The sequence below is a fragment of the Sarcophilus harrisii genome, chromosome 1 (assembly GCF_902635505.1).
Source record: "Sarcophilus harrisii chromosome 1, mSarHar1.11, whole genome shotgun sequence".
NCBI lineage: Eukaryota > Metazoa > Chordata > Mammalia > Dasyuromorphia > Dasyuridae > Sarcophilus > Sarcophilus harrisii.
Window position 1 is genome coordinate 494,138,313 of NC_045426.1, and position 23,935 is coordinate 494,162,247.

General features: G+C 36.9%; 1 protein-coding gene across 2 annotated transcripts in view; it reads left to right on the forward strand.

Annotated features, from left to right (window-relative positions):
• The first annotated feature begins 298 nt into the window (after positions 1-298).
• The window catches only part of ROCK1 (Rho associated coiled-coil containing protein kinase 1), a 127,909-nt gene continuing 104,272 nt past the window's right edge, over positions 299-23,935 (forward strand). Inside the window, exon 1 of one of the 2 annotated variants that reach the window (XM_031946552.1) lies at positions 299-619. In XM_031946552.1, coding sequence (XP_031802412.1) covers positions 527-619 — 93 coding nt within the window. In that variant the 5' untranslated portion in view covers positions 299-526. The remainder of the gene's footprint in view (positions 620-23,935) is intronic. The other variant, XM_031946551.1, reaches the window with a different exon arrangement.

Genomic DNA, 23,935 nt, shown 5'->3' on the forward strand with positions numbered 1-23,935 from the left:
AGCGCCTGGGACAGGAGAGGAGCGGGCCCCGCTGGCGGGCCCGGCAGCATCAGCTGGGAGCTCAACCTCTGTCCCCCTCCCCCCTTGACTACTCCCGGGAAGCTCTTCCTTGCCCTTCCCGCCCCCTCCCTCCCCTCTTGCTCTTCCCAGAGTGGGGGGGCCGGCCCTCCATGGAGGCGGCTGCGGCGGCCGGGACCCGGGCCCGCTAGGCTCGAGCACTTTCCCCCGGGGCGCCGAGGCCGGTGGCGACAGCGGCGGAGCGGGCTGTCGGGTGGGATGCGCCTCTGGGATTCGGTGCGGCTACGGGTCGCTGTCGCCCCCAGAGCCCGGCCAGGAGAGCGGAGAGCCGCTCAGTGAAGGGGGAGCGCGGAGCCCCGGGCGCCCTCGGCGACCCCGAGGTTCCGGCCCCTCGGGCCGGACGCCGAAGCGGAGGAGGCAAACCCCCGGCCTGCGGAGGAAGTGAGCCCCGAGCGTTTTTCTGTCGCTACTGCTGCTGGTAGAAGGGGATTGTCACCGCAGCAGCACCATGTCGACTGGGGACAGTTTTGAGACTCGGTTTGAGAAAATCGACAACCTGCTGCGGGACCCGAAGTCGGAAGTGAATTCGGATTGTTTGCTGGTAAGTGGGGGCCGCTCGGCGGCGCCGCGCCTTGTTTTGCTTTGCTCCGCTCGGGATTAAGTTTATTTCCTCTTGGGGGCCTTGACTGCAGTGCACTACTAAAGAAAGTTGCTTGTGTGCCTGAGACTCTACGGAAAGCATTTCGACCTCGATTGAAAAAAAATTCCCTAGAGAGTCTTGGTGTACCATTCCAGTCTTGTGGTTCATCCAGAGGGAGTGTGGGAAGCTGCCTCCCTGGCTGATCAGCTCTGTGCAATCTCAAGTCCGACGTATTTATTAGGACTCTTATGAACTGTTATTGCAAGTATCGTAGAAGAAGGCATTCTTTTGTCAAAGTTGTCATTAGACGCATGGACCGGTAGTTAGGAAATAGAGGTTCTGTGAGGAAGTCATCTTCCTGATGAGCATCAGACAGTTATGCAGGAAAGCACACACTTCTTTCAACAGATGGAGCAGAGCGCTTGGAAAGTGACCATGGACAATTAATTAGTTTTGGAAATTGACTTTCAGCCAAAATGTAGTTAACTTTAGAGAGATTAGTTAAGTGTAAAAATCCAAGACCCACAAAGTGATATTGAGTAATGTGAGTGGTTGATCAGCCTTCTCCATCCTCTTTCCACTGACTTAATTGGTTTTTATTTCAGCACATTGTTAACATCTTTAATAATTTTGTGCATTACACAAAACAGCAATCATAGTATAACTTTTTGTCATACTTCAACTATTAAATCACTTTACGGGTTTTTAAAAATTGTTTTACATGTTGAAAGCTGAAGTCCAATTTCAGTATTTGGGCGCTGATAGCTTGTAGGGTTATAACTAGTTTAGAATTTGAGAGTTTTGTCACTTTTCTACAGAATGACTCTTTGAATACTCTATTCAAATATCAAGTCAGTTTCTAATGATTTTTTTTCCGAGTTGTAAAAGTATCTTGATGTTGGACTAAAATAAATTCCTTTTTAAAATGAAGTCACGGGGAGCATGTGTACTGATAAGATTTCACAGCATCTCCAGGGAATTAGTGTTAAGAATGCAAGGGTCAGTTTATAACTTACCACTGGGGCTAAGTGAATGTGAGGCAGTTAAAAAAAAATAGTAGTCGTTTAGCCATTCAGAGAAATATGTTATTTTTAAATGTTATGCTTAGATAAAAATTATATTAAATAGTTTTAAGTTAACATGGATTTTGGTTTCATCTTGCTATTTTGATTTTAAAATGAAGTTAACACTGAGAATTGAGGTTAGCAGGAAGCTAAAAACCCCTTTATCAAGTTAAGAAATAACATAGAGAAACATCTTGCCCATATTTACTGATATAAAATTCTAAAATATGTAGGTTTTTTTTTTTATGAATCTTTTAGGAGTTTTTTTCAGGAGGACAGTTGAAAGGGATTTAGAAAGATGTTTCCTCAGGATAGAAATTTCTTTGTAATTTAGTCAAACATTTATTGAACCATTATATGCCAGGCCTTGTATATGTAAAATTTAAGAGTTGCTGTTGCTTCCATTTTTTTCATCTTTAAAAAACAACAATTCATTGTGTGAAACGGCATTTGTATAGTTCTTTTTTGGCCTGATCTAAAGACCTTTTTCTATTCTTTACTTGTGACTACTTTTTCTATTCTTTACTTGTGACTACTGTGTTCTTGAAAACCATTCTGTCAAGTTTTTTTCCTCCTATGTTCTTTGCAACCCACCATTTGCCCTGACGTTAAACTCAATGGGTAAAACATGAATAATTCAAAGGTTTTCCTCAACTTCCCTTTCACCTTTCCAGTGGAGAAGGAAGGGGAGCAATTGAAAATCCAGATAGCATTGGGGTTGCAAGGGATTATCCATCCCTTGGGCATGGCATGGGCAATTTCAAGAATCATCCCAAAGTGCAGTTTCCTAAGCTGCCCAGCTATTTGTCTATTCTCCGCTAAATTATCAAATAATGTAATGAAGCTAAGTGACTGGATGTTGGTTGGAGAGGATGAGAACCTGTCCACAGACAAGTGTAGTGTCCGGACTAGCTCTCTTGGAGAATCTTGGGACCAGCCTTGATCTTGAAGAAGGAATGCAGGAGGCAGGAGAGCCATTAGGAGGATGGTCAAAAATGGAATGTCTCTTATTTCCATCCCTCTCAGCCCTTAAATACCTCAATATGATTACATTATTACAGCACACTGAATGTATGTGAACTAGAGAACCATTACATCACCATATTAAGTACTAAGTATATGTGAACTAGGGAACCATTATCTTATCAATCACACTGAGTTAACACCCTATTGTAAGTATCTTTGCTTCAAGTATACTTTTCTCAGAATTCCCCAATATCTGCAGTCCTCTACACTCCTATATTTATTTGTTGTATGGTTTGCATGGTGGTTTCTACTTCTTTCTCAAGTATAGCTCCTTAAGGGTCCTTAAGATAAAAAATGAGCCCTTAGTATTCTTCCTTTATATGGGTAAATTCAATCAATCAAGAATTATTTGTTGAATTTTGGTTCTTCTAGAGGAAAAAGAATGAAAAGATAGTTTTCTTTCTTTAAAGACTTGTGACCTAGTAGGGGAAAGAATATGAATGAAAAACTGACTTGCAATGTGATGTGTCAAAGGAGGAGCACATATTTAATATACTTTTTAAGATTTGTTTTGTTAAAAGCTGAGGAATACAGAAAAAAGCATATAGATTTGTATTTTGAAGGGACCTCTGATCTTTAGGCTTACCGTGTAGCAGGGTAGAGGTAAGACATGAATGCTATTACAGGATAGGGCATAGGGTGTAGAAAAAGTGCCATTAAAGTACTGTGAGTTGTCATTTTTGACTGAGGAAATCTGGAAAGGCTTTGTGGACAATAAGTGCTGTCCTGGGGAGTGGGTTGGAGTGGTCTAAGAAAACTTAATAAAGAAAGTTGAACTTAGACCCTACCTATTATAATTGGAAAGGAAGGGAGAATGTCATAAACAAAGGACTAGGGGCAGGTATAGTGTTTCGGGGATATTCAGGTTAGGAGAGGAGTAAGAAGTCATAAGATCTAAGATCCAGAGCTGGGAGGGACCTGAAAGATCACATAGGAACAGGGTCACACATTTTAAGCTGAATGGGATTGTAAAAGTCATTTAGTCTTATCTCCTCATTTTACCGGTGAAGAAGAGGTGTATAGGGTGTCCATGGAGGACTGGCACCTCTGGTGTGAGGGCTTGCTGATCCCTTTTTGATGCTGCTCATTCAGCTTTGATGTTCACTTGGCCCTTAACTGCCATTTGTGGCTCCAAGAATCTGTAGCATGGGATCACATGCTGGTAAAGCTTTCAGAATAGACAGGCTAAACTATATGTTGAGGGTAATTGACAGGCTTCAAACTCATTGGTGAGTTAGGAGAATGTCTACCCCAAGCATATGAAGACTTTCTTTGACCGAATGGGTGAATGAGAACACTGTTCCAAACACCATGAAGGAAAGTGAAGCAGGTGTAGAGTGATTAGAGATTGGTCAGACATCAAAGAAAGCAGGTTTATCCATTGCATCCCAGTAGTCATGACTTTTGTCCAGCCACTAAACTTCAGTGACTTTGGAATAGAGAGTGAGACTGCCAACTTTGTCCTACTCTGCCTCACTTAAATCCAATTTCTGTGCTAGTCAAGATATCATCTTGTAATGTTATTGGCCCTCCTCCTGGAAAATGAAGGAAGAATACCAGGTGAGGAACTGAGGAATTTAAGTGATTTCTGTGGTGTTACACAGATAATAAACCTCAGAGGTGGGATTTGAATCTCGGTCCTGTGAGTGCAAAGCCAGTGATTTTTTTCAGTAAATAGGTAAAATCTCCCAAATAGATTATGGAAGGTTTTGAATCCTTTGCCCATTTCATTTGGCAAATATTTTATTTAGCTTCCTTTTGTTTTTAGGACAAAATTCAAACTACCAGCTAATTAAAACTCTTTAAAATCTGCATTTCCCCCTGTCTTTTTAGACTTACTGAATGTTATATTTCTTAATATCTTCTGTTTCTGCTGAATTGTCCTATTTCCAAAAACTTGACCTTCCATTTCTTGCTTCTTTGCCTTTGCACAGACCTGCAATGTATTCCTTTATTACCTTTGCTTCTGGAATTCTGGGCTTAGTTCAGAAACCATTCCTAATTTTCTTCTGGGCTTAGTTCAGAAGCCATTCCCAATTTTGCTGCTGGTTAGTATATTCCCTCTTGAAAATATATTATCTATGTGCATGGCCTTTTATGTATTTTGTAGCTACTTAATAAATATTTCAGTTGAATTGAGCTACTACTGTGTGTACAGTAGGGGATACGGGATTGAGATAGATCCTAACCTTAAGGATCTTATAAATTTGGGGAGTGGGATAGGGATGGTATTTCAGGCAGTTGAAATGGCATAAGCATGAGATTAGGAAAAGATCAATTGTTCAGGAACAAGACATTGGTTTTCATAAGAATATACAGTACAAGATTAGTTGAAAACCAGATCAGAAAGGTAGTTTGCTGCCAAATTAATGAAGAGTCTTTAGTAAAAACTTGTTTAGGACTTTTAATTCATTGGTCAGTGGGCAGCCATTGATTTGTGATTAGGAGAATGACTTCAGAGTTGCTCTTTCATTAAGATAATTTCTCTTTATTAGAGAGGACTAGATATTTGAGGCAAGGAGACTATAATGATCCAGGTAAGAATTAATAAGCTGATCTTGTGCAGCATGATAATTGTATAAACATGTATGTATAAATTAGATTTAACATATTTCTAGCATGTTTAATATAAAAAAAAGAATAATTTGGAAAATAACATGTTAAATGCAAGCTGTCATAAAATTAGATTTATAGATTCTCAAAAAAAAAAAAAAGAATTGGTGAGCTGAAACTAGCATGTTGAAATTAGTAATGTAGAGAGAACTGGGACAGACTGGGGAGTCTACATTTAAATAGGACCTGGTCTTTAGACTTGAGAAGTGGAGGGAGCTGTAGAAGTGGCTCATAGGTTTCAAGTTCAGGTGACTGAGAGAAAATGGTTTTGTCATTAATAATAATTGTGAAGTTGAGAAAAAGAGAAGAATTTTTTTTGGGAGGGGGGAAGATGAAGGGTTCAATAGGGAACATGTTTGAATATGAGTTGCTGTACTCCACTACACAAATGTTACATAATCTCAATTAGCCCCTCAAAGCTGCTAGGCAATTCTATACCTCCCTTATCAACTCACTATTTCACTCTCCACAGAAGCTCTTCAAATTCATTTCTTCCTTCCTCAAACATCCCATGGCTTCTCTCTCTTCTCTGCAACTTATTATCTGAGAACCTTACCTTATATTTTACTAAGAAAAATTCAGGCCATTTGTTGAGAGCTCCTTCTTTTGTCCTCTTCATTTTATCATTCAAATGCTTTTACTAATGTGTCCTCTTTCATCCTGTCTCACATGAAGAGGTGATCACATTCCTTGGCAGGCAAGCCTCTCTCATTGCACAACCATTTTCATTTCATCCTATTCCCTTCACTAGATTGCCTCCTCTGTCATTCCTGATCTCAGTTACTTGCAATTTTTCTGTCTACTAGCAACTTCCCTATTGCTTACAATTTCATCTTCAAAAAGCTCTCATTTGATCCTTACATTCCCAATAAATTATCATTTTGTCCTTTGTTTCTAAACTCCTTGAAAATACCTTGTGTAATAAATGCCTCCACATCCTCTTTTCTTCTTAACTCTATATTCTGGATTCCAACCTCATCACCCAAAATGTCTATCTCCAAAGTTACTAGCCTTCTCTAACTTGCCATATCCAGTGGCCCTTTCTCAATCCTTATTCTTCTTCACCTTTGACACTGTTTATCATCCTTTTCTTCCTGATATTCTCTTCTCTCTAAGCATTTGGGACACTCATCTCTTCTAATTTTCTTCTTACATATCTTACTGCTCTTTGGTCTCTTTAGCTGGTTCTTCATCTAGGCCACAATTATTAACTATGGGTATCTCAAGGGCTCTCTTCTCTCTCTCTCTCTTCTCTCTCTCTCTCTCTCTCTCTCTCTCTCTCTCTCTCTCTCTCTCTCTTTCTCTCTCTCCCCCTTTCTCCCCCCTCTCCCCCCCAGCTTCGTGGTGCTCAACACCACGAAGGCTCTTGTAACTAAATGTGGGAGTTGCAAAATTATGATTTATTGCCAGCAAACATTTTATTTGTATACCTATTTCATGCTTCTATATATCTGGTGTAATTCAGATGAATAGGGGTAATAATAATAGTGGAAAAAGTTTTAAGAAGCTTTGTCTTTACTACTTCGTGGTAATCTCACCAACTCCTATGGAATTATCATCTCTATACTGATGATTTTCAGATTTACTTATCCAGACCTAACCTCTTTGACCTCCACTCTTGCATCTCCAACTGCCTTTCAGATATCTCAAAACTGGATGTCTAGTGGACATCTTAAACACATCATGTTTGAAATGGAATGTATATCTTTTCCTTTAAACTTCTTCCCCTTTCCAAACTTCTCATTTGGGACCCAACTTCCCCAGGTTCTCAAACCTCCAGAGCCTCTTCTTCTGTTCACTCTTTTTCACTTCCCATAGTCAATCTGTCTTCAATACCCGTTTTTTAATTTTTGTAATGTCTCTTGAATATGCTCCTTTTTCTTCAATACTACCACCTTGTTTTAGGCCCTCATACTTCACCCCTAAACTACTACAATAGATGGAATATAGTAGCAATTACAGTAACCTGTTGGTTGGTCTGCTTATCACATCTCTTCCCATCTGGTCTGTGTTCTATTTAGCTGTTGTGCGATTTTCCTACAGCACAGATCTGACCAGTGGCTCCTTAACACTTTCGGGATCAAATGAAAAATTATCTGGTTGGCATTCTAAGTCCTTCCTAATATCCTCTTCTCCCCCCACCTTTCTAGTCTTATACCTTCTCCCTTTTAGATTTAGTGACAATAGTTTTCTTGTTGTTCTCAGAATATGGCATGCTATCTCTCAGCTCTTTTCTTTGGCTTTCCCCTATACTTGGAATTCTCTTCCTCATCTCTGCCTCCTGGCTTCTTTCAAGTGTTGATTGAAATCCCACTATCTACAGAAAGCCTTTCCCAATCAATCCTTCTTCATTGTAGTGCCTTCCCTCTGTTCATTATTTCTTCTATATTCTGTTTTTAGCTTGTTTGTGCATATTTGTTGTTTCTCCCATTAAAATTTGAGCCCCTCCAGAATAGGGACTGCCATTTTCCCTTCTTTGTATCACTGAGGCTTGCCATAGCACCTGATACATGGTAGGTTCTCAATAGATGTTTATTGTTTTACTGATGAGAAATATTTTGTACACCACTGGAAATTCTAGATTACTAACAGGACAAGGCTAAGAGATGACTATTTATGTGTCATATATAGTAGAGATGAAAGCTGGAGCACTCTGGTTAAGATCTTCAAGGAAAAGGGTGGAGAGGAAAAATGTTTTAAGAACAGAACATGTCTGTATTTGGCAGGAGGTGGAAGAGACAGAATGATTAGAGAAATAAGGCCAGGAGAGGGTAGCCTCATCCGGAAGGTCAAGAAAGATGAGAACCGTGAAAAAGCTGTTTCATTATCAAGAATTCATTAATGATCTTTTGGTAAATGCCAGATTGTAAAGAGTTAAGAAGTGATGAGAAAATGGAAGCAGGAAGTGTAGATAATAAGTTTGAAAGATATCATGGTAAAAGGAAGGTAAGAAGTGAAACAGATTCCAGGGTTGTTGGAGAACTTTGGGAAGCAAAGTGTCATTTGAGGATGTTTGTAGATGAAGGGCAAAGAGGTGATGAAGAAGGAAAAATTAAAAATATGGGAATCACAGTAAATCAATAAATATTTGTTGTCCACTATAATGCTATGCACTGGTCAAACAAATATTAAAAAAAAAAGAAAGTCCCCCCCCCCCCCCCCCCAAGGAATTAATAATCTAAAGGAGAAAAACAAAACAAAAAGGAAGCTGGGGAAAAAAAAAAAAAGAATGAAGGAGATACCTGAATCAAGTGAAGAAGTCAGAGAATTCTTAAGGTGGTGCAGCTGATTGAGAGATGAGATTTGTGATCTGAGGTCTCTACTTAAATATGTATGAGAGATTATTGTAGGACCAAGAGCTTGAAAGAGTTGGAAAGAGGAAAAGATAGTTCAAACTAGAAAAGATATGGAACACACATTACAAACTGAAAAAAACATCTGTCAGATGCTATTTTGTTTTTTTTTTTTCATGAAGCAGGATAAATGTAAATATTAGGGAGATTTTAAGGTTGGAGGAAGGAAACTGAAGTCAGGTTACACAGACAACTTTCTCTGTAAAGGTACTGATTCTTAAAGTGTGATCCAGGGACCCAAAGATTTTATGGGGGAATCTGTGAGGTGAATTTTTAAATAATTATAACTTTTTGTTGACAGAACCCATGCCAGGGTAATTTTTTACAACATTATCTATTGCACTCACTTCTGTTTCGATTTTTTTTCCCTCCCTCCCTCCACCCCCTCCCCCAGATGGCAAGCAGTCCTATACATGTTAAATATGTCACAGTATATCCTAGATACAGTATATGTGTGCAGAACTGAACAGGAAGCACACATAGGCACAGGAAGAATTGGATTCAGAAGGTAAAAATAATCCCGGAAGAAAAACAAAACTGCAGGTTGAAGTGAAACTGTTTTTGTAACAATTCTAAGGTATTTTAATTTATAATATGATAAATATTGATAACTTCAATTCGCTTAAACAAAAGCATCTGTGGGGTCATTGATCATTTTTAAGAATGTGAGGGAAGGAGGCAGCTAAATGGTTCAGTGGATAGATTACCAGCCCTGAAGTCGGGAGGACCTGAGTTTCATATCTGGCCTCAGACACTTAACACTTCTTACTGTGTGACTCTGTGCAAGTCACTTGATCCCAATTGCCTCAGCAAACAAAACAAAAAAACAACAACAATTAAAAAAAAAAAAACCAAGAATGTGAGGGGAAACCTAAGAACAAAAAGCATGAAAATCGTTGCTGTAAAGTAGTTGTCAATTGGGATTGAGTAAAATGAGGAAAAGTGAGTTTGTGGCCTGAGAAGAATATAAGAAATTAGGAATTAGGTAGAGAAATGAATAGCTAATCAGCAAGATAGGGCAGATAAGCTGAACAACGTATAGAGTGCCAGTCCTGAAGTCAAGACTAATTTTCCTGAGTTAAGATATGGCCTTAGACTTGTTTGCCTTCGTTCTTAAAGAGGACCGTGGCATCAAGAAGATGATACCATGGTATGCAGGTGAATTGGATTTAGATGAGGAATGGCTGTACAAAGTCATCAGCCTCACTCTCCTCCAGAGCCATGTGTGTCCAGTGGCATGATACAGATCAGGACACTTATCAGCTGTGTAACCCTGAGCAAGTCACTTAAAACCCTGTTTGCTTCAATTTCCTCATCTTTAAAATGACCTGGAGAAAGAAAGAGCAAACTATTATCTTTTCCAAGAAAACCCTAAATAGGGTAACAAAAGGCCAGACAGGATTGAAAACCAACTGAACATAACTGAATAACATTAAACAAGAGAATAAAATGTTTGAAGGTTTTTCTCTACAAGGCTGGTTGTGGTGAAATGTCTCTGTTTGGAAAGGCAGTGAGAAGTGTTAAAAAGATGGGTAAAATGAGTGTGAAGATGTAATTGATTTGTTCTGTATGCTCATCAACTATTTTATTTAGAGCAAAAACATGTTTTCTTGGGTCCAAGGATTTAGTAGTTCTTTTCTTCTGCCTTTTCTTTTCTGTGAAAATTTTTGAATATATCACAATTGAAGCCAAGAGCTGAGAATAAGGAATGATATTTAGTATAATTGGCCCTAGAATCTATCAGTTGGACTAGTAAGTGGCAGGGCTACATGTGTTTATAATTCAAAACAACAGAAGAATTAAGATTAGGAGGGAGGTTATATTGTGAACAAGGTAGAGTACATTTTTGGGGGGGGCGGGTGGGGGGAAGTAGGCAGAGGGGAGATCCTTACATGAGGAATTAGAAGATTAAGAATGCCTGAAGTGGGAGAGTGGAGATAGTTGTAGGACCCCAAATTGGGAAGAATCTTATTCATTTGTAGATAGAGGATCTAGGACCCCTCTAACTCTTGAGTCCATAGTTAACAGATTAGACTAGATTTCTTAATTTATAGTCTGTGAACTTTTTTTTTTGGTCTGTGAACTTTTAAAACAATATTTTGTTAACTGTTTTGGTATAATTGGTTTCCTTTACAATCCTATGTCTTTATTCTATGCCTTAATAAAAAACATTATTTTGAGGAATTCAGACTTCACCAAGATTGCCAAGTACAAAAGAAAAGTTTAAGAATCCTCCCCCATACACTAGGTTGAGATGTCTGTGAATGACCAAATTAGAAAAAATACAGCTAGCATGTTATAGGTGCTTACATGTTATGAAATTAATTTCTTTAGAGAGGTGCTGTCTTAAAACCCCCAAATGTCCCCCTGTTGGAAAGTAGATTTAAGAAGCCTAAGAAATAGCCTGGCCAACTAACTCCACAGCAATTAGGTAGAATTGAACTAGCATCAAAGATTTGCCAGCAAGAAAGGACAAACAAAGTGTCTAGTCCATGTAATTGATGCTTAGAAATAAGATTAAGTCATAAAAATATCAAGAAATGAATGAATCTTTTTGTTCCTTTTTTATCTGACACTATACGCAGTGTGTCCTCCACCTTTCTATCTGTTGTATTTTGTAGTAAATCTCCTTTAAAAAACATCTGTGTGATACTCTGGGAAACTAGGGGGAAAGGAGGAAGGATGAATGGAAGTTCCCCACTCTTCAGGAATCCTGGGAGGACAACCAAGGAGAATGAGTAGAAATTGTAGAAGCTAAAATTTAGCAAATGGTGCTAGCTCTCTAGATGAGAGGAAGAATTTTTGTGGAGGAATCAAGTGGATACTGGAGAGTGAGTGACCCTAGCACAGACAATCTAGTTTTTATGACAATATCATTGAACATGAAATAAAAATGTTTTGGAAGGTGGATCTGATTGTATTTGTATTGAATAGAATGGGAAAAGGCCAAAGATTAGGAATTGATTTTTAAATTATTGCAATTAGTTTACATGGAATAGTAATAGGGTTAGGAGAATGTGAAGGAAGGAACAAATGATATATGCTTTATGAAGGATATCTTTGTTCCTGTTCTTTGCAATAGCACAAATGCCTTTTACTGCTATATCTTTTAGACTGCTTGTCTTCCCCGCTATGAATTTAGTTATACAAAAAAGTTTGTTAAATATTATATGCTGCTTTGATGAACAACACTTATCAATATGATTTTCTGAATGTTTCTGAAATTTTTTTCCATCTTTGGGCTGCTTTGGTGGGGCAAAAGGTCAAGTAATCTGCTCAAAAATCTTCATTGGTTCCCTAATGCCTACTGAATCGAGGCATTTTACTCATGCCAGGCATTCAAAACCTTTTACAGTCTGGTGCCACCCTTCTTTGCAATCTAATTTCATACTGCTATCTATATTTCAGAAAAATTGTAATATTCTTACTTTCTATGTGCTCTATGGCATCTCATTTCCAGGCCTTTTGTTTATGCTGTTCTCTGTATCTGGAACTCCTTCCCCAATTGAATTCATACTCATTTTTCCAAGTCCCATTAAAATTTCTTCTCCTCCATGAGGCTTTGATTTTTTTTCCCTTCACCTTCATTTAGTAATAACCTTTCCACTTATTTCATGCTCTTATCATGTATTATTTTATGTCATTATTATTTTATTATTTTTTCACATGTCATAGCCTCCACTATAGCTTTTTTGAGAATAAGGATGTTCCTACCTAAGTTTTATACCTTGTTTAATTTGTAACTTGTCCAACTTTTGTATCCTATTTAATTTCATGTCCTGTGTCCAGGTTTGCCTAACAAATGTTTGATAAATTGACTTGAACAATTTAAAACTCATCACTGACATACTGATACATAACATATCAAATTTAAATTAATTGTTCTTGGCTTTCTATTTGTTTGACTCTTGCTATGTCCTTTCCTTGGTTCCTGTTCTTCACTTTTGGTTTCTGTGAATTCCCTGGGCAGGCAGTAGTGGAGTAGTGAAAATTATGCTAGCCAGACTTGGAGTCAGTAGAGATCTGTACTTGAGTTTGAGAACACCACTAGTCATGTGGACAATGTCACTGTTCAAACTTCAGCTTCTTTTTTTGTTTAGTGGATACAACAATACCTGTTTGGAATATTAAGGTACCAAAAAAACCAAATGTATAGATTTGAAACAATATGGGAAAGTTGTATGAAGTGTGATATAGAACAATGATAAATAGAACAAAAGAATAATATAATACATGCTGACTTCATCCATGTTAATTAAGTTAGCTTAAATTTACTACGTGCTCATTGTGTGCCCAGCACTGTGCTCAGAGCTGGGAATACAAAGAAAGGCAAAAAATTATTCCAGCTCTTAAGGATTTTGTTGTTTAGTCATTTTCAGTTCATTTTTTGTGAATGGGGATTTGGGGTTTTCTTGGCAAAGATAATGGAGTGATTTGTCATTTTCTTCATCTTAGGCAGACAGGGTTGAAGGACTTGTCCAAGATCACACAGCTAGTAAGTATCAGATTTGATTCAGAAAGATGAGTCTTACTCTAGGCCTGGAACTCTATTCATTGCAGCACTTAGCTGCCCTTAAGAGATTACAGTCTAATTGGTGACAATATGTTAGCAACTATGTATAAACAAAAGATATATTCAAGAAGGTACCAAGATTAAGGAGGAGTAGAAAAGGCTTCTTTGCAATTTGCAAAATATTGGAGTTTATTACTGAAACTTGAAGAAAGCCAAGGAGGCAGAGGTGAAGAGAAAAATCTCTGAGGCATTGAAGTCAGCCTTTCAAAAAGTGCAGATTTAGAAGATGGTGATCATACCATTTTTAAAATACCACCTACTGTGGTGTGTCGCATAGATTAATCCATTTGATAAATGTTTATACTGAATTGATTCTTGTAACCTCAGTGGCTCCTGTTTGGATGACTCTTGGTATTATCTGTAGTCTTTATCTGGTCCTCTATTTCTTCTAGTAGATATTTCTATTTGCATAGTTTGCTCTGACTTCAAATTAATGATAGATGAAGTGGAATTCAATTGGATTTAATTCGACATATAAAATTTTTGGACATGAGGGAAGTTACAAAGTAAGACACTTTACCACCAAGGAACTTACCATCTAATTGGAGTGCTAAGAAAGGTAGGTAGGTAGGTAGTCATAAAGTAGAAATAAATACATGAGTCCAAGTTCCTGAAAGCTCCGAGTTTTGAAAGATTTTCTAACCTTAAGGAAAATGAGCACAAGGACATGATATTTAAAATGGATCTTGATGAATGAGTAAATTCAAAAGGTAGGGAATTAACAAGGCATGTGTGAGCAAAGGTTTCAGAGGAGGTATTAGAAAATATGACCTGAGTTTGTAGACTAGAGGGTAATCTAGTTGGCTGGAATTTATCTTCTAGTACCTCTCTGAATTCCTGTTCTTTATTAAGAATATTGTAATCTTTCCTGTTGACTCTTAGGTCATCGGATTCTTCCTTGTTTGTTGCTTCCCATATCCAGACACTAAACCCTGACCATTGACCATTTTTCACATCTCTTGTATCTGTCCTTTTTTCTCCTATTTCGCTTGTCATCCACTCTTGTTCACACTCTTATTACTACATATCTAGAATACTGCTATAGACTCCCAACAAGCCTCCTTACCTGTAGTCTCTTCACTCTTAATTTGCCTTGCAGGCTGCTGAACTGATTTCCATTTATGTATATTATGTGTTTGATTTGTTGGTGGAAAAAATATCTTTTGGTTACATTTTTAGATTCTTATATTGTTAGAACTGGAAAACTAAATTCTAGAAATAATTTGGTACAACTCCATTTTATATATGAGGAAATTCAAGTTTAGAAGTTTACTTGATCTATGTAGGGTTACAATGAAACTTGGATTCAAATGTAGCTAAATCTCAGGCCACTGTTTTTTCCTGTTGCTGACTGTTCCCTGTCCATGACATTCAAGTTGTTCTTCAGGAAAATAATTTTTGGGGACTGGGGATTTTTTAAAAAAATATGTTAAAAATAGGGAAATACTATTACTAAGCAGTTAAAATAGGGCAAATTAAAAAAAAAAAAAATTAACAGGTGAATAGTAAATTGGATACCAAAAAAGGAGGAGCCAGATCTTCAAATCAGAAAAATCTGATCCTTGTACTGTTTTAATATAGTGAAAGTTGTCTCTAGATGGAAAATTTTTAGAGAATAAAAAAAAAACCCTGAACATAAGAATTTGCCATATTCCTGTTTGTGAACAGAAAACTTGTTTAATAATGTCCACTTCGACTATTACAGGTTTTTATAACTGAGAACTCAAGTTTTTTCACATAGATATTTTTTTCCCTTTTTTCTTATGAACTTAAAAATCCAGAAGCTTAAACATTTCAATTTAGAAAGAGCAAATAAAAAAGAGGCTTGTTTATGAAACTGAACTTCTGTTATTTTTTTTATTAAATAGTACTTTAAATTTTAACAAGATAGTAACAGAATTTCCCTGTTCGTGGTCCTTTTTGAACTTTGTGTTTCTTTCTATATATCTTTTAAAAAAAATTAATGCCTTTTTAAAAATATCAGTACTCATCAACTGCCTCTGTCCTGCAACAAATAAGTTTAACCCAGCAAAAACCAGTAGCACATTAGACACTTTTTCTCCCCCTCAATAGTGTTTTATTTTTCCAATTACATGTAAAGATAGTTTTCACTATTCTTCATAGTTCTCTCTGGAGGAGAAAGGTATTTTCCATTCCAAATCTATTGGAATTATCTTGGATCACTGTATTGCTAAGAAGAGCTAAGTCTATCATATTGATCATAACATAATAGTGCTGTTACTGTGTACAATGTTCTGGTTCTGTTCATTTCACTCAGCCTCAATTCATTTAAGTGTTTTCAGGCTTTTCAGAAACCAGTCTGCTGATCGTTTCTTATACAATAATAATATTCCAATGCATTCATATACCATAACTTAGTTAATCATTCCCTATGGATTGGTATCCATTCAGTTTTCAATTTCTTGCTACCACAAAAAGAGCTGCTACAAGCATTTTTGTACATGTGGGTCCTTTTCTCTTTTTTATGATCTCTTTGAATATGGACTCCAGTAGAGACACTGTTGGATCAAAGGGTATACACAGTTTGATAGCTCTTTGGGCATAGTTCCAAATTGTTCTCCAGAATGACTGGATCAGTTCACAACTCTTATCAACAATGCCTTCTACTGACCACTTTCATATATATTCTCACAACTTGCCTGTAGCTAAGGGCAATTATTCTTCTTTTCTGTTTGGGATATGTGATTTTATTCCTAATTTACATTTGGAAAGTTATCCCATTTCTTGCTAAGTGGGACATTAATTTCTATTTGTAAACTTTTTGTCAATACCAAGCCTCTCATCTGGACCAGTGTTTCTTGACCACAATCTTGGGAACTGCACATTTGTATCCTGTCTTATATCATCTCCCTCCTTGATTTAACTGGAGAGTTAGCTTCTTATAGGGTCATTTCTTTTTTTGGAAAGTTTTTTTTTTTTTTTAATAGGGTTTGTGGGAATCCTCAGGATTGTTGAATTATAGACAATTTTCAGAACCACTGAACCGGAGATATGGCCTCCTAGATAGTCATGTGGTTTGATTTCTTTGGCACATATTTGAAGTTAGCAGCACACTCATTTTTCCTTTTTGATATCAATTTGGATATAATTATTATATCTCATGTCACAAGATACCCCTTAATTTGTGAATATTGTTATTAGGTTGGTCATCCTCTGTAATAACATATATAAAATTGTTTCCTATATGTTGTCATATTTTTTTTTCGTGAGGAAATGAGAAATGCAGATGTTTATCACTTAGGTTTCTATTGACTGCCTCAATTTCTTGTAAGTACTTGAAACTTCATTGCAGCAAGTAGTTCCATTTGCCTCCATAAAATAGGTTGCACAACCTTAAGTTTCCTCTTATAGAAGAGACTCCTCTTTCATCTAATTATAATATAAAAATAAAGTTCATCTGGGCAAGAAGGAATGACAAATACTACTTGGCAGTCAACATTGTGTGGTTGTTTTGTAAAGCATTTTAATAGACACTTCAAAAAGCCCTATTCTTATACATTTGGAGAGACTTGGGAAATCTTGTTTGATGAAGAATTGATAAGAATGAAGTTAGCAGAACCAGGAGAATAAGTTTGAAAAGGAAAAAACCTTGATTATGGCAGTGATCAGCTAAAACTCCAGAAGACCCAGGATGCTTCCCCATCTCTTGACAAAAAGTGATGAACTGGAGGTGTAGAAAGGTGGGGAAAAGGGAAGATTTTGTGAATGTCTAATAGGATTTTATATTTGATCTTAGAGATAATAGGAAGCCACTGGGGAGAGGGGGGAGGGAGACAGAAAGAGAAACAGAGAGAGGGTGAGGGAGAATGTATGTATGCGATGTGTTTAGATCCAAACTTTAGGAAAATCACTGATGATGAGAGGTTGGGCTGGAGTTGGGTGGGATTTGTGGCAAGGAAGCCAACTAGCAGTATCTTGAGCTAGTCTGCTGGTGGCAGTGTCAGAGGTGAAAAGGGGAGTAGTATTAGAGTATTGTAGATAAAAATTAAAACTGATAGGCTTTGTGGGGTCAGAGTGAGAGAGAGTGAGGAGTTGAAGATAATATCTAGGTAACCAGGTGACTGGGATACTTTGGATAGTAATAGAAAGGTTAGAAGGAATGAAGGGTTTGGCGGGAAAAGGTTTGAAGACATTGGACATGCTATGGGATCATTAGTAAACAGTAAGTAATGTGAAACTGGAAGTCAGGTAAGAACTGGATGAGTTTTGCTTGATTATTTTTGTTACAATGGAAGCCTTAGGCTGGGGTAGAAAATGAGTTGTGATATAGTTGTCCAAAAAAATTTAAAAGAAAAGAAAGGCACTCAAATAAAAAAAAATGCACAAAAACGAACAAAGAGTTTAGACCCAGACAAACTTTAGTACAGCTTTGGAACCAAAATGTTGAATTTGTTATCTACTAGAAAAACAAACTATATGTAATAGAAATTCACTGTGCAATCCTCTTTTTTTTCCCTGAAAATGTTGATTGTCATGTGCAGATAACAAGATACATTAATCCTAGAGGAGGTTGTAGTGTTTAGGTAGAACTATCCTTAAAAAACATATCTGAGGTCTGTTTGTGTAGCTGAAAATTGGTATACATTTAGACAGAATATATTAGGATGGGAGTGACAGCTGAAGAATTTTGAGTTTCATTTTAATTTGGGAAGGATTTCTTAAGTATCTAACTCGTGTTGGGAATTTGGGTTTAATTAAAAACAATGCAGCCTGATAGTTGTATACAGCTCTATCATATGTGAAATACCTTGTTGTGGTTCATCTTCTTTGATGATCATATCTCTCCATTGAGGGTATTAATACATAATTATTTGAGGTTTATAAAGAATTTTTTATTATGATACTCTGAGGTAGATTGTGCAAGTAGTATGATAGTCATTTTACAGAGGAGGAAACTGAGATTTCTCTGGGTTAAATGAATTGTTCAAAGCCAGTAAGTTTTAGAGCCAGTATCCAGACTTAGGTCTTCTGATTTCCAATGTACTCTTCTTCCCACTGTATCATTCTGCCTCTCTAGAGTGCAGAATGGGTGTTTTTGTTATTTGTTTGTTTATTTTTGCAGATGAGAAAAATGAGGCCAGAGGTGGAGCCTGGGGTTATTTTGCAATCTAGGATTTCTGACTCTTTTAAGGTCTTTCTACTATACAATATTACTGGGGGCCTCTGTGTTAGTGGGGAGGGGGGTATGTCTAACCTGTTGTAATTCAGACAATCATAGGGAGTTAATGTGTCATTCCCTTCTTTATACTCAAATATCAATTCATATTCAACAAATAGGCACTCTTGCACTATAAACAACTCTGTGGGTGTATGGAGGAACAGTTTAGAGGAACAGATGAAACATGAATCGAGCCATTCATTAATCTTTTGAGTCACATTTATCCAGAAATATTTTTAATCCAAAGGAATCACATATAGAAATCTTTAATAAACAAAGGAAATTGTTCAGTTTTTTTCTTTTTTGATAATTTCACTCTTTGGTGTCATGTATCCAGTGTGAGAAGAGTTTTAATGGCAAATGAGTAGCTTTTCCTCAGATGTTGTGTTGTGTTCATATTATTGAAGGCTGTACAGTAGCTTAAAAAAAAGGAATTGCTGAATATCCCACATTCCAGAGTAGTGTGTGTTTTTAAATAAGTGCTATTATTAATTGTTTGAGGGAAAATAAAGATTAAGGAAAGTAGACTAGGCAGGAGAAAAAGTATGAAAGCACAAATATTATTATCTAGGTCTGTAAGTACCGTGTTGACTATTTAAAATAATTTTTTAGAAGCTTATATTGAACTCCTTTTTAATTCTTGTGACATTCTGATGCTTAAGTGCATGTGAACCAAGATATATATTATTCATTTATGAATTTCTTTTTTTCATAACTTCATAATTTTCTTATAAACAAAGATCATTAGTATGCTTCCTTGCACATTCATTTTTCCCTTCAAAATGTTTATAGATAGTATTTTATTTGCCATTCTTTGTAAAGTGGCAGGCATTTCTGTTACTATTTATTTACTTTATTTTTGCTGAGGTAATTGGGATTATGTGACTTGCTCAGGGTCATACAGCTAGGAAGTATTAAGTATCTGATGTTGGATTTGAACTCGGGTCCTCCTGACTTCAGGGCTGGTGCTCTATCCATCTGAACAGTGTTTTAACTATGAGTAGGAAGTTCGTAGGCCCAAAAGCCATCTAATAACTGAAAAAAAGCAAGGAGAAATCATGTTTTCTTTTTTATAAAGTTAGGTATGTATATTTCCCCACCTTACTGATACATACAATTCTCTCTCTTGGCTGTTGGCAAATGTGGTAATTATATATCTTTACATTTGATGTAGGGGAAACGGCAATTTGGGCCACAACTGAGTGAATTTAGTTTTTTTTCTTATTTATAAATGATGAGAAGAAAAAGACAAGTTAATCCCTCATACTCACTCTCCTAACTAACAGAGGACCGAGGAGAGATGCATTGGGTCTGGTCAATAACATTTGGCACCCATGTACGGGGGATAGAACTGGCCTGAGTCAGGAGGACCTGAGTTCAAGTTCTACCTCTGACAAGTAGTTGTAGTACTTCTGACAACTTAGATCATACTAAGGTAAGTAAATGAGAAGTCTTTTCACTCAAGTTATATACCAAAAAGGATTTCTACTTCCATACTTCAAATTATAATATAATTGATAATTTTCAAAGCTATTTGATACTGGTAAAAAAAAAAAAAAATGAAAAAGTAGCTCAATGGAAGGGACTCGAAAAGGAAGTACACTCGATTGAATGTGATGCACCATAAATCTCAGAACAAACATTACTTGGGTGTGAGGCAGGTGAGACCTCTGTTGACAGGATTTATTGCTGGGACATCTGGAAACAGTTTGGGAGAAATTAGGCTTATATCATTTACTACAAAAAGTTCAGAAGGGATTCTTGCCCTGAATATTAAAGATCACAAAATAAGGAATTAGAAGAGAACTAGATTAAGTACCTTTTGAAGCTATGATGGGGGAGGAGAGGGGAAACACTTCTTGTAGGGGAGAGAAACCATTTTATTGATATCTTCTGTTTATATGTCACCTACATTACCCTTTAAATCATTCCTCCATCTCTTCCCAAACAACTACTCCTTATAATCAAAAGTAAAAAAAAAAAAAAGAATAGGGAAAAAAAGTTTGGCAAAACTAAACATGTTGAAAAATTTTATATTACATGCAGTATTTGAAACTCATAATCGCCCACCTGTGCAAAGAAGCACAGGTTAGGTTAGGTTAATCCTAATTATAAGCTTAGAAGTTTCTAATGAAGAATGAAATGAGAACAACAATTCATACAATGGGCACAATAATGGAAAGCAGTGGGATCAAATAGAAACATTTGCATATTGACTTAGAAAATAACAAATTAATATTATTTGTGTTATATCTTCTAAACATTTCTCAATTCTGTTTTAATATGGTTCAGTCTTCTCTTGGGAATTTGTAGGCCACCAGTTTATATCACCTCTGATGTAAAGGAGAACAACTTTGAAAGACTCAACTTTAATGAAGTGACCAATTGAAGTATGTCAGCTCGTGACAGACATGTGATAGTTAGTAGACAGATAGTAGACTTTCAGACATGGCCAATGTGTTGAAGTGTTTTCCTTGTCTATATTTGTTATGAGGGAAGATGGCTCTCAGTGACACTTAAAAAGGAAAAAAAAAAGAATGTCATTGTTTTAGAGATGTTGAAAATAAAGTACTTTGTAGGAATTTATCTTGGAGAAAAGTGGAGTTTGAATTCTTTAAAGGATATATAAGAATTGATTAGGGTATATAGAACAGCCTGAACAGGAGAACAGGAAGTTGTTCAGTTTGATTGAAATGTGCTTTGTGCCAGAGTTCTTTAATTCTTATTTATGTTTCTGATATCCAGAGTAAAGAACAATTGTCAGAAAGTATATTTGTAGTAAGGGAGATGGAGGGAGACATAACACCAGAAAATTAATGTATTATAAAAGATATATCAAAAGTTTCTAAAAATAAATGGTTAACCCTCTTTCAGATCCCAAAGTCAAAAACCTTATATGCCAGTCAATCAATAAATATTTCTTAAGTACCTACCTTGTATCAGGCACTGTACTAAACTTGTGATACAAAAAGAGGCAAAAGGGGTTTATAATCTAATGGGGGAGGCAATAAACAATTAAGTATATACAAACTATACACAGAATAATTGGTAAATAATTGAGAGAGAGGAGGTACTAGAATTAAGGGGGTTTGGGAAAGGCTTCTTCTATAGAAGACAGGATTTTGATTTTAAGTTGAGACTTAAAGGAAACTAGAGAAACCAGTAGACAGAGATAAAGGGAAAGCAGGAGATAAAGAAGGGAAAGCAATCCAGGTATCGGGGGCAGCCAGAAAAAATGTCCAGAGCTAAGAGGGGAAGGCAGGATACCTCAAGTTGTTTTGTACAACAAGAAAGCTAATATCACTAAATTGAATGATATGTGGTGAGAGTAAAGTATAAGATGACTGGAAAGGTGGTAGGGGGGACTAGGCTATAAATAGCTTTGAATACTAAATGAGGATATTGAATTTGATTCTGGATGCAATAAGGAACCACTTGAGTTTATTCAATAGGGAGATGACTTAGCCAGTCATTTTAGTGACTGAAGAATAAGGAGAGACTTGAGTCAAGTAGGTCCATCAAGCAGTCTGTAGCAGTAGTCTAGGCTTGAGGTGATGAAGCCTTGCACTAGAGGAGAGAGGAGAGTGTTTTCAGGAGGTGTTGCAGAAATGAAGTGTATAGGCCTTCATAACAGATTGGATATAGGAGGCTGAGAGATGCAGTAAAGAATCTAAGATAACTTATAGGTATTCTACAGTAATAAGAAAGGTAAGAAGTGAGAGCAAAAATGCAAAGTGCATGGGCAAAAGATAATGAGTTCAGTTTTGGATATGTTGAGTTTAAGATCTCTATTGAACATCAAGTCTGAGATGTCTGAAATACAATTAGAAATGCAAGATTGGAGGTCTTCAGAGACTTTGAGGCAGGACAACTAGATTTGAGAATCATTGGCATAGAGATGACAATTAAATCATCGGAGCTAATGAGATTACTCAGTGAATTAGTATATAGGGAGAAGAGAAGAGGAGATGGCCCAAGATATAATCCCTCAGGACATCTATGGTTAAAGGGTGTGATCTGGATGAAGATTCATCAAAGGAAATTGAGGAAGAGGAGACAGAGAGATGGTAGGAGAGCCAGGAAAGAGTAGTGTCTTGAAAACCTAGAGAAAAGAGAGACAGCGATCAACAGTGTCAAAGGGTACAGAGAGGTTGAGGAAAATGAGGATAATTACAAGGCCATTGGGGTTTGGCAACTAAGAGATTACATGCAAAGACTGTTGAGGGCCAGAACTCTGCAAAGGTGTACTTGAATCAAGGACAGCAAGGTTGCTTATAGTTAAGCACCTCCTCTGTGTGAGATAATGGTTCTCTAAACATATATTTAATGTGATAGCTGATGTAATGGTTGCACATGCTCAGTTGGTATAATAATATAATTACACTGAATTATTTAAGAGCTGGAAGGACTGGGAATGACACAGACACAGAGAAGATTCAGGACTCCATCTTTGACCAGCCTCGTGGTGGTTCTCCTGCCTTCATCACTTCTCCACTTAAAGACCAAGGCCCTTCCTGAGACCCTGTAGAGAGCTAGCCTGGACATTACAAAACACAATTTGAAACATTCACCCTTGCAAAACCTTGTGTTTCAAATTTTTCTCCTTCTCTTCTTTCCACCTCCCTACCTTAAACTGGAAGTAACCCAACATGTTAAAAATATGTAGTTATTCTATATACATATTTCCACATTTATCATGTTGCATAGGAAAAATCAGATCAAAGAGGAAAAAAAACTGAGAAAGAAAGAAAAGGCAAGCAAACAACAAAAGGTGAAAATATTATGTTGTGATCCACATTTAATCCTCGTAGTCATCTCTCTGGGTGTAGTTGGCTCTCTTCGTCACAAATCTATTGGAATTGACCTCAGTCACTTCATTGTTGAAAAGAATCGAGTTCATTAGTGTTGACCATCACATAATCTTGTTCCTGTGTACAATGTTCTTTTGGTTCAACTCATTTCACTCAGCATCAGTTCATGTAAGTCTCTTCAGTACTTTCTGAAATCATCCTGCTGGTCATTTCTTACAGAACAATAATATTCCCTAACATTCATGTACCATAATTTATTCAGGCATTCTCCAAAAGAAGGGCATCCACTTCCTTGCCACTACAAAAAAAGGGTTAACGCAAACATTTTTTGCACATTCCTTTTCCCTTTTTTGTCATCTTTTTGGGATACAGACCTAATAGAGACATGAGGCAAATATACTTTTAATTATATATAGCAAAGGGAATGCTGGAAAACAAAAATGAGAGTAGGAATTTGGAAGAGTGTAGAGAGATAAAAAGCCAGTAGATTATGGTTGGATTTTGGAATTCTTTTAACATAGAGGCGTTGATAAGATGAAGGACATGACCATCTTTGTGTGTGGCTGTAGGTTGAGGGACTGAGTGGTCATAGTTTTGGAGGAAGAATATGCATGATGAAGTCTTTTGATATGAGGGCAGGAGTTGAGGAGAAGAGAAA